The sequence below is a fragment of the Montipora capricornis genome, chromosome 14 (genome assembly GCF_036669925.1).
Source record: "Montipora capricornis isolate CH-2021 chromosome 14, ASM3666992v2, whole genome shotgun sequence".
NCBI lineage: Eukaryota > Metazoa > Cnidaria > Anthozoa > Scleractinia > Acroporidae > Montipora > Montipora capricornis.
In genome coordinates, this window is record NC_090896.1 from 21206951 (window position 1) to 21220317 (window position 13367).

The 13367-nt window shown below is 42.1% G+C and overlaps 3 protein-coding genes across 3 annotated transcripts; all 3 read right to left on the reverse strand.

The window, feature by feature from the left end:
• Window positions 1–3024: 3024 nt before the first annotated feature.
• Window positions 3025–4116, reverse strand: LOC138031667 (uncharacterized). The gene has a single exon (XM_068879322.1). It carries the CDS (start codon window positions 4114–4116, stop codon window positions 3025–3027), a length of 1092 nt encoding a protein of 363 aa, XP_068735423.1.
• Window positions 4117–4362: 246 nt separating this feature from the next.
• LOC138031668 (uncharacterized) lies at window positions 4363–5877 on the reverse strand. The gene is made up of 2 exons (XM_068879323.1): window positions 5367–5877; window positions 4363–5306 (listed from the first exon to the last, which is right to left on the reverse strand). The coding sequence occupies exons 1-2, from the start codon at window positions 5875–5877 to the stop codon at window positions 4363–4365; spliced, it is 1455 nt and encodes a 484-aa protein (XP_068735424.1).
• A 280-nt stretch (window positions 5878–6157) lies between these two features.
• LOC138031669 (uncharacterized) lies at window positions 6158–7243 on the reverse strand. The gene has a single exon (XM_068879324.1). It carries the CDS (start codon window positions 7241–7243, stop codon window positions 6158–6160), a length of 1086 nt encoding a protein of 361 aa, XP_068735425.1.
• Between the last annotated feature and the right edge of the window lie 6124 nt (window positions 7244–13367).

Here is a 13367-nt window from a genome sequence, read left to right on the forward strand (position 1 = left end):
TAAACTGAGAAATATTATTGTCAAACTATATAGCAGACCCTTGAAGCGAGAGCTACTTCGTGTCACCAAGAGTCAGTATAGTAAACAAGCATTGAAAGGAGTCAGACTTTACCCCTTATGATTTCGAAATTCGGAAAAAAGGCACTCCCAAATATCAAAAGAGACCTTTGACCATGGCAAGAAAGTGTGATTTACGAAAGGAAAGCTTTTCATAGACGGTAAGGTTGTACCAGTTGAATAACTGTTAATAAATTTACTCGAGTTGGAGCACAACAATAGCGGCGCTTTTTGCAGTGAACACCCTGTAACGAATTTGCTAGTGTTCAGACGGCTTGTGCTAGGCACAGGCGTGAACTATGTATTTATAAATTTTTTGTTGTCCTATCTTCTAATGTTCACTCTATTTTTAAGTCAAATTCTTGTGGACTAATTTTCTTCGCCTCATTTTCCAAAATTTTGAATTGTTTATCCACGATAATTAATGTGTCTTTAGTTCCTGTGTACAAAATATATTCTAGATCCATCTTCCTTGTTTGTCTTAAGTTTATTGCTCTTGGTTTGTGTTATTATCCGTAACATACGGTGGCGCATAAATTTATCTCTGTAAATGTAAGAGGGATCAGCAACTTCCTCAAGAGAAAAACAATATTTACTTGGTGTAGAAAGCAAAAAGTGGATGTTGTTTTTCTTCAGGAAACGCACTCCACAAAGGATAACGAGTTATTGTGGAAAAGGGAATGGGGTGCTCCTTCTTTTTTTTTGCATGGGGCTAATAATTCTCGTGGGGTTGCAATTCTAATCCGGAATAACTGTGATGGTGTTAAAGGCCCTGGACTTTGGAAATTAAACTGCTCTTTATTAAGAGATGAAGTAACCTATAAAGTTATTGCTGAAAGATTGAAGCATGTGCTGCTGGATTTAATACATGAGAATCAGTCAGGATACATCTCAGGTAGAAGTATTAGCGATAATATTCGCTCAATCCTCGATATAATTGAATATACAAAAGACAAGAACAAACCTGGTATGTTCTTTTTCATTGACTTTGAGAAAGCTTTTGATAGTTTAGAATGGGACATTCTTAATAAATGTCTAGAATTATTCAACTTTGGACCAGATTTTATAAGATGGGTCAATATCTTGTATAAAAATATTCAAAGCTGTGTCATAAATAATGGATTGTGTTCTCACTACTTTAATGTGGAGCGCAGAGTGAGACAAGGTGACCCTCTCTCTCTTTACCTGTTTGTAACGGCAGTTGAAATTTTGGCTATTGCCAAATCATCAAAGAAATTGAAATCAATAATTTGGAGACTAAACTCTTACAGTTTGCTGACCATACGACACTTATTTTAACTCTTTTAACTCTGCTAATGCCCTTTTTAGCTTACTTGAAGAGTCTGAGAAGGCCTCTGGTTTTAAACTGAATGTTAAAAAGACTGAAGCAATGTGGATTGGTTCTCTTAGGAGTTGTCAAGATCAACCGCTGGGAGTCAAATGGCAAACCTGCGTTAAATTTTTAGGAATTCATTTAACGTATGACATTAAGCTTTTAGTTGAAAATAATTTTAAACAAAGACTAAAGAAAATCGAAAATGTAATTAATATTTGGAAAGTCAGAGGGCTGTCTGTCCATGGTAAAGTATCAACTATCAAGGCGTTCTTGCTTTCAAAAATGATTTACCCTAACTCTGTTTTGACTACTCCTCCTGAGATTATAAAAGAATTTAATAGATAAGTATTTCACTTCCTATGGAATGGGAAAGGTAAGGTCACTAGACACTACCTATGTGCCCTATGATTCTCGTGGTGTCAACGTGGTTGATTATGAAAACTTGGTCAAGGCCTTAAGGTTAATTTGGTTAAAAAGAATAACTGATGAAGGATGCAGCAATTTTTGGAAACTTTATCTCAATGATCTCCTAAGCAGTTATGGGGGTTATTCATTTTTGATTGTAACTATGCTGTTGATAACTTAAATATTTTACCTGAGTTTTATTATGAGCTTCTATTATGGTGGTCGGAATTACGAGATCTCGTTGATTGCGATGCCGAATATAAATATATTACATGGAACAACAGAGAAATTAACATTGAAGGCAAAAGTGTGTTTTATAAACGTTATTTATCAAAAGGTGTTAAGTATACCAAAGATCTACTTAATGATAAGACATTGACTCCTTTAACACTTTCGTATGAGAAAGGCTTTTGAATTCTAATTTTTTGATGTGGACTGGATTTAGACAAGCAGTGCCGTTGAAGTTACGTGCACATCCACATACTTTTACTGTTGTTCTTGATCAGGACAGGCGAAAACCATAAAGGTTAAGGAACTTTCACGTAGGAGTACGTCATTTGATTTTCGAATGCTTGACTTACAGTGATGTCATCTTTTTGGTAAGGATCCATTTTTACATTTTATGATTTTTTTAGAGGGGGGTTTGACTTGCACACGACGTACTCCCGCATGCTTGCAAGTTTCGAGGTGAAATACATATCAGCTGAACGGTCGTAAATCCTTGTTGCTCGCATTTAAACACCACTTTTTGAATACGCTATTTAATTCTTGCAACTGCATGCGATTCAAAAACTGTGATGCGAATTGAGATAAGCCAGAAGACTGCCGAGAACGGTGAAAACAGAGACTAACGCAAATCTAGAACTTTAGAGGGATAATGTAACGACCGAACTTGGAAGAGAAAATTATGCGTAACAACGCCGAAACAAACTTATATACCTACAAACGAACGTGCAAAAAAGACTACAGGGAATAATTATGGTATACTAGTTAACACCTAGACAGAATTACAATGCATACACGCAGCAATACACACCTGACAACGGACAACGCAATCAACACATAAAAATTTCCTATTCTAGTTGCTACATTCCGGCCCCTGAACTAATAGAGTTCACTAAAGCATTTTCACTTGCAGCTACAATTCTGTATATTGCAGTTCAAGGTTCATTGAGCTAACGCTATCAAGCAGTTCATTGTTCAATTGAAGCTCAAAACTCTTTCGCTTAAGATAAATGTTCTTGTTCTAGGAAGCATAACTTCGTGACTGGTCTTGATAGGACCGTCGTTCTTGTCGCAACCTTCACGGATCTTGTTAGGCCATCACTTCCCAGGTGAACTTCAACGACGCGACCTAACGGCCATTGTCCACGGTGAACTCTTTCATCTGCGATAAGCACCAGGTCTCCGACTACAAAATTTCGACGTGGCCTTAACCACTTCTGGCGTTCTTGTAAGGAAGGCAAATACTCCGACAACCATCTTTTCCAGAATACGTCAGCAAGATATTGCACTTGTTTCCAACGATTTCGGCAATAGAGATCTCCCTTCACGAATACACCAGGTGGCACATTCAAATTTGACTGCATGAGAAGCAAATGATTTTGGGTCAAGGGTTCCATGTCAGCCGGGTCATCACTGTTGCCTGTTAATGGTCGTCCATTCAGGATACTTTCAACTTCAGCCATCAATGTTCGCAACGCTTCTCCAGAAACCAACTGCTCTCTTAACAATACTCTCAGAACTTTGGGCACAGATCGAATAATGCGCTCCCACACTCCTCCCATATGAGAGGCTCCAGGAGGGTTAAACTTTCTTTGGTGCTGGAATGAATTGATCTTCTGCTGATTCCAACTATCCACTGCTTCTCTTAGCTCTCTTTCCCCTCTGCAAAGGTTAGTACCATTGTCGCTTATGATGACCCTTGGCTTTCCTCTTCGACTGATGAATCTGCGCAAAGTGCTAATAAAAGACTCTGTCTCAAGAGACTCGGCTACTTCAATGTGGGTGGCTCGAAGGGTAAGACACGAGAACAAACATCCGTAATGCTTCACAATACTTCTTCCTCGTTTCACGAACAGTGGTCCAAAATAGTCGATACCAACATGGGAAAATGGCGGGTCTCCGGGAGTTAACCTTTCTTTGGGTAAATCTGCCATCATTTGTTGGCCACGGAGAGAGTTCTGCTTGCGGCATGTCAAACAACCACTGAGTACTTTACGAATGGCAGCTCCTTCCTTGATGATCCAGTACTTTTTTCGTAAACTTGTCAGCACGTATTCTTGACCTAGGTGTCCCACGGATTGGTGATGTGCCATAATCAGCAATCTGGAAAGGTGATGATTGTAAGGCAGTAGCAGCTGATGCTTTGACTGATAATTCAATGAGGCATTCACAAGTCTTTCACCAACCCTTAACGCTCCTTAACGCTCCTTAACGCTATCAAGCATTGGACGTAGTTTGTAGATGGAACCAGACGAGCCAGAAGTCCTCAGGGCACGTTTCTCTTGGGTTTCGGAATTTGAAGCTTGAAGTGCACTAAATATTTCGGGGAAAGACAATCTCTAAACGTATTTCACGATGTGAAGTTCTGCGAACCTTAACTTCTCCAGTGAAAGCTCGCCTTGTGGCAGTGCGTCGTTTGGCGGATAACACTTTCTTTGGATGTACTCTCTGAAATGCAACAACCAGGCCACGCCCCTCTTAAGCTCGTACCAAGACGAGTAACGCTGGATCATTGAGTTTAAATTACTTTCCCCAGAAACCATGGTTGTTCTATTGGTTTGACCTTGACTCTTAATCTCTGGATCCTGGTCAGGTATACTTGGTAAAGGACTTGAAGGAACTGGCCAAGACTCTTCTTGTTTCCAAAGGAATTCGGGACCCTTGAACCATCGATCCTGAAGAAGCAACTCTTCCGGAGTCAAACCTCTGCTGGCATCATCTGCAGGGTTCCTTGCTGACTCAACGAAATTCCACTGCGATGGTTTTGAGCCATCGTGGATCACTGCCAGACGATTTGCAACAAACGTATGAAACCGCTTGTCCTCATTCTTGATGTATTGTAAAAAAGCTGTAGAGTCCGACCAAAACACTGATCTGTCAATCTTTATCTCCAGTTCTTCTCTTAATGTTCGGTCCAGCTTCACGGCAACTACCGCTGCTGATAACTCCAACCTGGGAATGGTCATTGGCTTGACGTGAGCTAAACGGGACTTTCCAACGAGAAAACTGCAGTGGACTGCATTCCTTTCTTTATTGACAAATCTTGCATACGAGACTGCACCATACGCGATCTGTGACGCGTCTGCGAAGTGATGAAGCTCCGTGACATCTGCGACACCAAAGTCAGCTGGTTTCAAACATCGTGCCAAAGAAATCTGGGACAACTTTGGTAACTCTGAAAGCCACTTTTTCCAGCGTATAGCTTCGTCTTCTTTAATCTCTTCATCCCAACTAAGCCCTTGCTTGCAAAGATCTTGAATTAGTTTGTTGGCCGAAAGAACAACTGGCGAAATGATACCGAGGGGATCATAAATGGAGCTGGTCACTGATAAAATCCCTCAACGTGTGTAGGGCTTATCCTTTGGCAGCAACTTAAAGATGAACATATCTGTCTCCATGCTCCACTGAACTCCGAGAGTTCTCTCGATGGGAAGTTCGTCAGCCTTCAAATCAAGATCAAAGATTGAAGGGGCTCTATCGGCGTTTGGAATGGTCTCTAGGACATCCTTAGAGTTACACGACCACTTAGTCAATCGGAATCCGCCCTTTTGACGCAGTTCGCAGAGCTGACTTCTTAAATAGATGGCAGCACAGGAGGATTGCACAGATTTCAGACAGTCGTCAACGTAAAAGTTCTTCAGAACTGTATCGATCACCTGATGGGAGAAATTTCCAATATTGTATTGAGCAGTCTTCCTGATGCAGAAGTTTGCACAACTCGGTGACGAGGTACTACCAAAAAGGTGGACTTCCATCCGGTATTCAATAGGCTGTGCAGATAAATCATCTTTTGGCCACCACAAAAATCTCAAGGCATCTGAATCCAGGGGGTCAACTTTCACTTGATGGAACATAGCTTCGATATCAGAAACCAGGGCAACTGGTTCTTGACGAAATCTTTGAAGAACACCAAACAAACTATTGGTCAAATCAGGGCCGTGTAATAACTGATCGTTCAGAGGAGTACCATTCAACCATGCAGCACAGTCAAATACTACTCTTAACTTGTCTGGCTTGTGGGGATGGAAAACGGCATGGTGTGGTAGGTACCATAAGGGCCTGCCATTAGGGTAAAGTTCCTCCACAGGCACTTGCTTAGCGTAACCTTTTGCGACATAGTCGTTAACAGCTGCTCTATAGCGTGCGATAAAACTCTGGATCTCGATGAAATCTCTTTTTCAAGAAAGACAATCGCTGCTCAACTGCGACACGGTTATTTGGTAGGTAAGGAGGTTGCCGTCTCCATGGAAGGGCCACTTGATAACGTCCGGAGACCCTTCTGACAGAGGATTCCATGATTGCCAATGCTCTTTCGTCTTCAACGGACATGGCGACTTTAGAACTAGATATCGAATCAGCAAAATCAGTTTCCCAGAAGTTCTTAACTTGCACCAGTAAGGTTTCGTCTCTGGAGTCGCTTTCATCATTCAAACGCACAAAGTTCACACAGAAACTGCTTTCTTCATTGACCTTCACAGTTGGTCCTATAAGGGTCCAACCTAACAACGAACGGATGGCAACCGGTTCACCTCTACCGCCGCGCCTCTCTTCGAGCACCCAAAACGCTTCGGGGACGTTACACCCTATCAGCACTCTTACTTCCTTGGCGTCGATCTCTGGGAGTTCGATGCCGTTAAGGTGCTGCCATTTAGTGACATCATGATCTCTTGGAATACTACACTCAGATATGTTTAGGCGATCGACGGTCCACACCCTAGGTACTTCAAGGCTGGAATCTCCGTTGATTGAGCCAACGATTAGCTTAACTTCTAGGCCAGATCTCTCGCTGTTCTTGCTTTCTTGGGTTGTTAACATGAAACTTCGTGGTTGCCCTGTGATCCCCAATTCATCAACCAACTTCCTGTCACAAAGGGTCACATCAGAGCCGTTATCTAACAGGGCGTACGTTTCTACCACTTTACCGGGCTGATTACCACGTACCCTAACAGGAACAATTCTTAGACGGACTTTATCAGCTATATGGCCAGTACCATTCTGACTATTCACGCCGGCCCCAATGACATGACTCTGGCTGGACAATTCTGTTACAACACCCGAGGTGGAACTTTCACTATGGCCGAGCTCATGATCGGCAAGGCGACTATCTTGTGTCCCGTGACCAACTGGAAGAGGCTGAACTGGTGGATGGAGAACGGTCATATGCTTCTTTCCACAACCCTCGACGTAACAACCACTTCTCTGCATGCATCCCTTGACCATATGGCCTATTTTGAAACAGTTCTCACATAACCTCGCATCGCGAACGATCCTAATACGATCGCTGTACGATTTGTTCTTAAATTGGTCGCAGTTCCACAGCTGGTGCATACCATGGCAAACTAGACACCTTTTAAGCGAGGGGTTAATCCCGAATTTATAAGAGAGTCTTCGGTCCACTTTCACATTTTCAACTTGTGCACTGGGAGAGACCAGTGCTCTGAACCCCCCTTGGTGGTATAGGTAGTCATTTTTGCTCCGGGATTTGAAGATTTGTTTCTTGGATTGCCCTTTTCTTTGTTGTTAGTTAATGCACCTCCAAAAACTGGATTGTTGGCCACTCGCGCCTTAGTAGTGACAAACTGGGAAATGTGATGAATTCTCGGTCGCTGACCAGTTTGCTGGATACTGTCTGCGATCTCAAGCCACTTCGTTTTAAGGTGAAAGGGGAGCCTGTCAACTATTCTTCTCAGATTATCGGTGCTGTTAATCTCGTCCAAGTACCCGATTGATTCTAATGCGTTCTGGCAATCCCTTAGCTGATCTGCAAAGGCCAGTAGTCCCTTTTGGTCATAAGGCTTCACAGGTGGACCATGAGTTATTTGGTTTAAGTGGGCTACGGCAATCTTAAATGGATGCCCAAAACGAGCTTGCAGCAGGGCACGTGCAGTCTGGTATCCAAATGCAGGATCCATTGAAACACAGCTCTTGATAGCATTTCTAGCTGCTCCCGTACAGTACTGAAGAAGAAATGACAACTTCTCACTCTCTTCGGACGCATTTTTCTCGATATTGCTCTCAAAGGAGCGAATAAAGTTCCAAAACTCAAGCGGATTTCCATCAAACTTGCTGAGTTCAGGTTTAGGTAAGGCAAACCCTTGCCTAATCGTTGACGCCACAGATTGAAACGTTTGCTGCTGGAGCTGTATCATTTCCTGTTGCTGCTGCAGTAACTGCTGAAACCTTGCCTTGGGCGGAGAAACCTCATTGCAAGATCTAGTTGATGGAGCCTCACAGCGATTTGGTACTCGCGTCCACACAGGAGCAGCCGGATTCAAAGTGACACTTGTACCCGGTAAAGGTGCAGACATTTTCTCTTCTTTGGCGTCTGCAATCAAGTAAACCGACTCATAAGCCCTTTCTGGCTCAAATAGTGACTTGTCCTTGGTAGCCCTGGGACGGATCCACAATTTGTTCTACGCCATCTTCCTGCTCTAAGGGTGGCTCGCTCAACTTCATTCTCTGCTTCTAGGATCTCCTGCTCTCGCTGTACGGCATCCCTTTTCCGTTGCAGTTCTATCTTCTTCTTGAGTTGATTCAACTTTAGTTTAGTGATGGCCCTTTCTGCCTTAGCTACTTTTATTTTTACACTCAAGCGCGAATCCATGCTAGAACCAGAGTGATGACTTTTATTCGAAGTCAACGAGAGTCTATGCTGGCTTACAGAATCACTCGGTAGAACATCAGAACACGTCTCCTCGTTCCGGACACTATTTAACCACTTGTTAACACGCTCACAAAACTCGTGCTTCCTCTGGAGTTCGGAGTCAAAACCAGTAATTGCTACTTGCAGCTCTTCGGAATCATCTATGGCATCAATGTACATGATGTGTGCCTGCTCAAATTTAGTAAACAATAACTCCAAATCTCTAAGTTTCTCTTCGATAAGGTTGACATTTCTGCGACGCCTCAGCAAAGGCTCGATATCCTGATAAATTCTGGTCAAATGACCCTTGTATGCGGAACGCGAATCTTTCAAGGCACTCTTTTCCTTCGTCTGAACTTCCTGAGTTGGCATATTGCCACTTGCACAAACACCATCAACCACCGAACTGGCATCCATCGCCTTCAAACAGGTTGAACGAACACAGTTTTTGAATGAATGAACGGTCGTAAATCCTTGTTGCTCACATTTAAACACCACTTTTTGAGTATGCTATTTAATTCTAATTCTTGCAACTGCATGCGATTCAAAAACTGTGATGCGAATTGAGATAAGCCAGAAGGCTGCCGAGAACTAGAACTTTAGAAGGATAATGTAACGACCGAACTTGGAAGAGAAAATTATGCATAATAATGCCGAAACAAACTTATATACCTACAAACGAACGTGCAAAAAAGACTACAGGGAATAATTATGGTATACTAGTTAACACCTAGACAGAATTACAACGCATACACGCAGCAATACACACCTGACAACGAACAACGCAATCAACACATAAAAATTTCCTATTCTAGTTGCTACATCAGCAATGGCTTTTTGAAATTGAAATAACTTGCTTTAAAAAAATCTTTAAAAGGCAAAAATTGAAGATTTGACCACGCCCATCCCAATATCAAATTTCAGAAATTCCTTTCATGCTTTTAGAATGTAAGTAATTTTATGGAAATCTTCAGTGATTAAAGTACCTGTTGTGAAAATACGACTGCATTTGAGTTGTTAATTCCTCAAATTTTATGCATGCAGTATTGTGCAAAAACTAGCACAATTAGCCTCCAGGACTACCTTAAAGGACTTAAGACTTTGCAAGACAGTGGAGTTCTATGTGAAGACGAGTAGAAGACACAAAAGGAGAAGCTTCTGAAAGAAATGAGTGCTTTGTAATTGCAGCTGCACAGAGTACTATTTACATGAACGAGAAAAACAACTTGTGACCCATGAAATATACTCAGAATGCCGAATATAAATTGTGATCTCTTCATCGCTGACTTCAACGAAAGCTTCTTCAACCATTAAATCGGGGTCCATGCAAAACTGCCAGCCAGGCCAAGTCGTTTTCCCTGATCCAGTTCTTTACTTGTGAAAAAAGCTCTTCGCAAAAAATGACCATTGCTCCTGTTGCATGAATCGCATCAAGAACTATCTGTGTGTGATGGATAGCTGCATTATCTAGTTAAAAAAACCCAGAAAATATCTGTTAAATTTCATCCAAAAACTGAAAACAAATTCAAGTATCATTTGGTAAACGAATCAAAATTAAGTGAAATTTTGGCTTATCATTGGTGTGAGAACCTGTGAAACTCACGGCAGAGACAAACAGAGAAAAGAAAAGGGCAAAATACATGAAACATGAACTAACGAAATAAAGAAAACGTTTCACAGGTTCTTCCACCGAGTAAACCCAAATTTTCAATATGTTTGAAATATCGTCAATTTCATGGCTCAGCTCCTATGCAGGTCGCCTGTACTAAATTTACACTTGCGATTGTCATTGCCAGCTTGCAACGAAAAAATGAACAATTAACTTCAACGTTTTAAATGGTTGGTCTTCAATATTGTAAACAATTATCCATGTACCCACCACAGATTGCAAATTGAGGGAAAGCTTCTGCATTACAAACGCTTCAAACGTCACACCATTCATGATTGCCTCATAGATTCCAAGATGGACCATTCCCTCTGTAGAAATTACTGGTATGTGCAAGACGTTTCACCTCTGCTCATCGATTAGACTGTAGCCATGGGTACGATTCAGTCTTTGGTCCTGAAACAAAAAAAAGAAATGATAATAATAGTCAATCGAAACCAGAGAGTAAGATGAGAGCTTAAAAAGTAGTACATAAAATAGAATAAACATGCGATGCATAGGGTGGAAATTAAGGAGCGCCACTTTCACATTCGCTTTCATCCAAGAACACCAGCATCTCAGGGTTTAGTAAGCAAACGTTTGACCTGAAAGTTATCCTGGCTTCTTCACATCTTTGGAGGGCCCTTGCTAATAGCTTGTTAAAAACAGTGATCGAACATTCTTAGGCTTAATTAACGCTTCTTAGTCTTAATTAAAGAAAACGACAAAAAAAAGACAATCCACCTGACAAACCTTCTTCCGGCTAAAGCGGTTTCGTTTTAAGTACAGCAACATACTTGAAATAGCATGTAGAGACCCTGTCTGCTCGTAAACTTGGTGTGCAATCTCTGAAAGCCTTTTCTCTGGGTGTTCAGGAATGGCTTCCATTATTACCCACTCCACGCACGGATGCATGTCAACACTATTATGTGATGATCGAAATTTTCTGGTTTCACTTCTCCAGTATTCAGGCACTTTAATACATATCACCGAATAGTTTTGGGCAACATCTACAAAAGAGCTGCCACTTCAACAACGCTATATCCTAAACACTCTTTCATCCGAATAGCTTGCCATCGCAGGTCTTCACTCCAAGGTTGTGGCATCATCGATTCTGGGTGTACACTACATGTACAAGTTGAATGAATTTTATTGAATACATCCATACTACCTTTCGGCATTGTCACGTACACTTTTATGCTTCTTTTGGACAACCTTTCTAGAAACAGTTGTATAAAGACAACAGCTCAAGTCTCCTCAATGTATCTGGGAATGTTTTTGCACTAAATGGTTACTATTGGTTCATGACTTTGTTTCTTTGTTTGGAATACTGTTGGCGTTGTTGTTCATTCTGTGAAACAGGTAAGCTGATCTCAACTCACCTTTGTACCCATACCCGCGAGGGGTTCACATGATGGTTGTTTCTTTCTTTCTTTCTCTCGTTCTTTCTTCTAGAGCATGCGCACGCAAATTCATCCAAGTTCAGTACTTTTTCGATCATGTGATCTCTTTCCTCATAAAAGACGATGCGCTGCTGCCCTCTTAATTCATTTCTTTAACTGTGGACAGTGAGGATTACTTCTTATCTAGTGATGACGAGACAAACACACAATTGGCTGCTGCTGTTTATCAAATCAGTGGAGGCCATTTTCATTTTGTTTTGGACCCTGTAGTCGAACGTCAGTCCAATGTGATGGGAGAGCATGAACCTGTCCTTCAGACATGCTTGAAACAACAAAGAGGGTTTTGGACTCGTGGCGCCAAAACATACAACAGGCCCTGGCACAAGGATTACATGGTGCCGCAAAAACATTTTTGGATAATGCAAAACCAGACACAGTGACTACTTCTTTGGATGATCTGCCTCGGGTGAAGAATACAACCCCGACGAGCCTTTTGAGTTGAAATTCGTCAACCTACAGGCTGGAACTCAGGGCAGTGGTCAATCCAAACAGAAATGCCGCAGCCACGACTGCTTGGTTCAATTTAGATTAAACAAAAAAAGTCCATGGTCTTCAACGGGGAGCTCCGACCACAAGGAATGTGACAAGTGGACCAGCAAGTGTCAACGATGTTGTGACCGTGGGGTCAATAACCTCTTGGATGAGGTCAGACTTCCTCAGGCTTTAGCTCAAGCACCCAGTCTCCACAACTATGAGATCATTGTCATGGATGCCAACCGTCAATACAAATGTTTTGCACTTGGTGATGGAGGCACCCTGCTAGCTATATTCCAAGAGGACAACCATAATGATATGTTGACCTTGTTGCTAGGATTTTTTGGTACTAGTTAATTTGGGGGATGGTGCCTCAAGCTGTACAGTGCCCATGGTCATTGCCGTTGCTCAGAAGGCAAAGATATTCATTTCCCCAGCTGTCAACAAGACCAGTTCGAGGATTACGTCAAGGCATACTTGCAAAAACGTCCTGCCCACATCTCCTGTCGTCATTGCTGTTGTCAAGTCTACAGGTATGCGTGCTTCCAGCGAGTGGTCCCACTAAAGGAAAAGCACCAACTGCTGTACGCTCCTTCATTCAGTAAATGAACAAGCCAAGTGTCAATGCAGGTACAGTGAATGTCCGTTGTGCCATGAAACGACAGACTTGAACCAACAACAATGCTTTGTGCAAGTCCCCGCTGACCCTTAGGAGCTCGAGGATCAAGCAAGCATCATTCAAATTACTAAACGAATCCCACTCGACCATGAGGCATGCAACAAGAATGGTTCTGATGCTGTCACGGAGGGTGAGAAGGAGGACAATACCTATCATCCAACTTTGCTGACCATTTGGGACATAGAGGTCATGCAGGACATGGGTGTGCATATGCCTAATCCGGTGGTGGGGATAAGGGCAGAGGACAATACGCCTTTTGTATTTTTGGCGAGAATTGCATTGAACAATTTCTGCAATGGATCGAAGAACTGACGGAACAGGAAACCCGTCACACGTCAAAGCTCTCACCCACAATTTCAAGAGGTAGGACTCTTACTTTTTGGTGAAGTGCTCAATAGAGCGCAAACAAAAGTTTAAGCCCACGCATACGGGTAGCAAAC

What these genes read in the sequence shown, in the direction of transcription:
- LOC138031668 (XM_068879323.1), bottom strand. Translation starts at nt 5,877, where the DNA reads ATGTTCCATCAAGTGAAAGTTGACCCCCTGGATTCAGATGCCTTGAGA. An exon ending in AAAGGATAAGCCCTACACAC is followed by an intron (nt 5,307 to 5,366) that starts GTTGAGGGATTT and finishes TCATTTCGCCAG; the next exon opens with TTGTTCTTTCGGCCAACAAA.
- LOC138031669 (XM_068879324.1), bottom strand. Translation starts at nt 7,243, where the DNA reads ATGGTCAAGGGATGCATGCAGAGAAGTGGTTGTTACGTCGAGGGTTGT.
- LOC138031667 (XM_068879322.1), bottom strand. Translation starts at nt 4,116, where the DNA reads ATGGCACATCACCAATCCGTGGGACACCTAGGTCAAGAATACGTGCTG.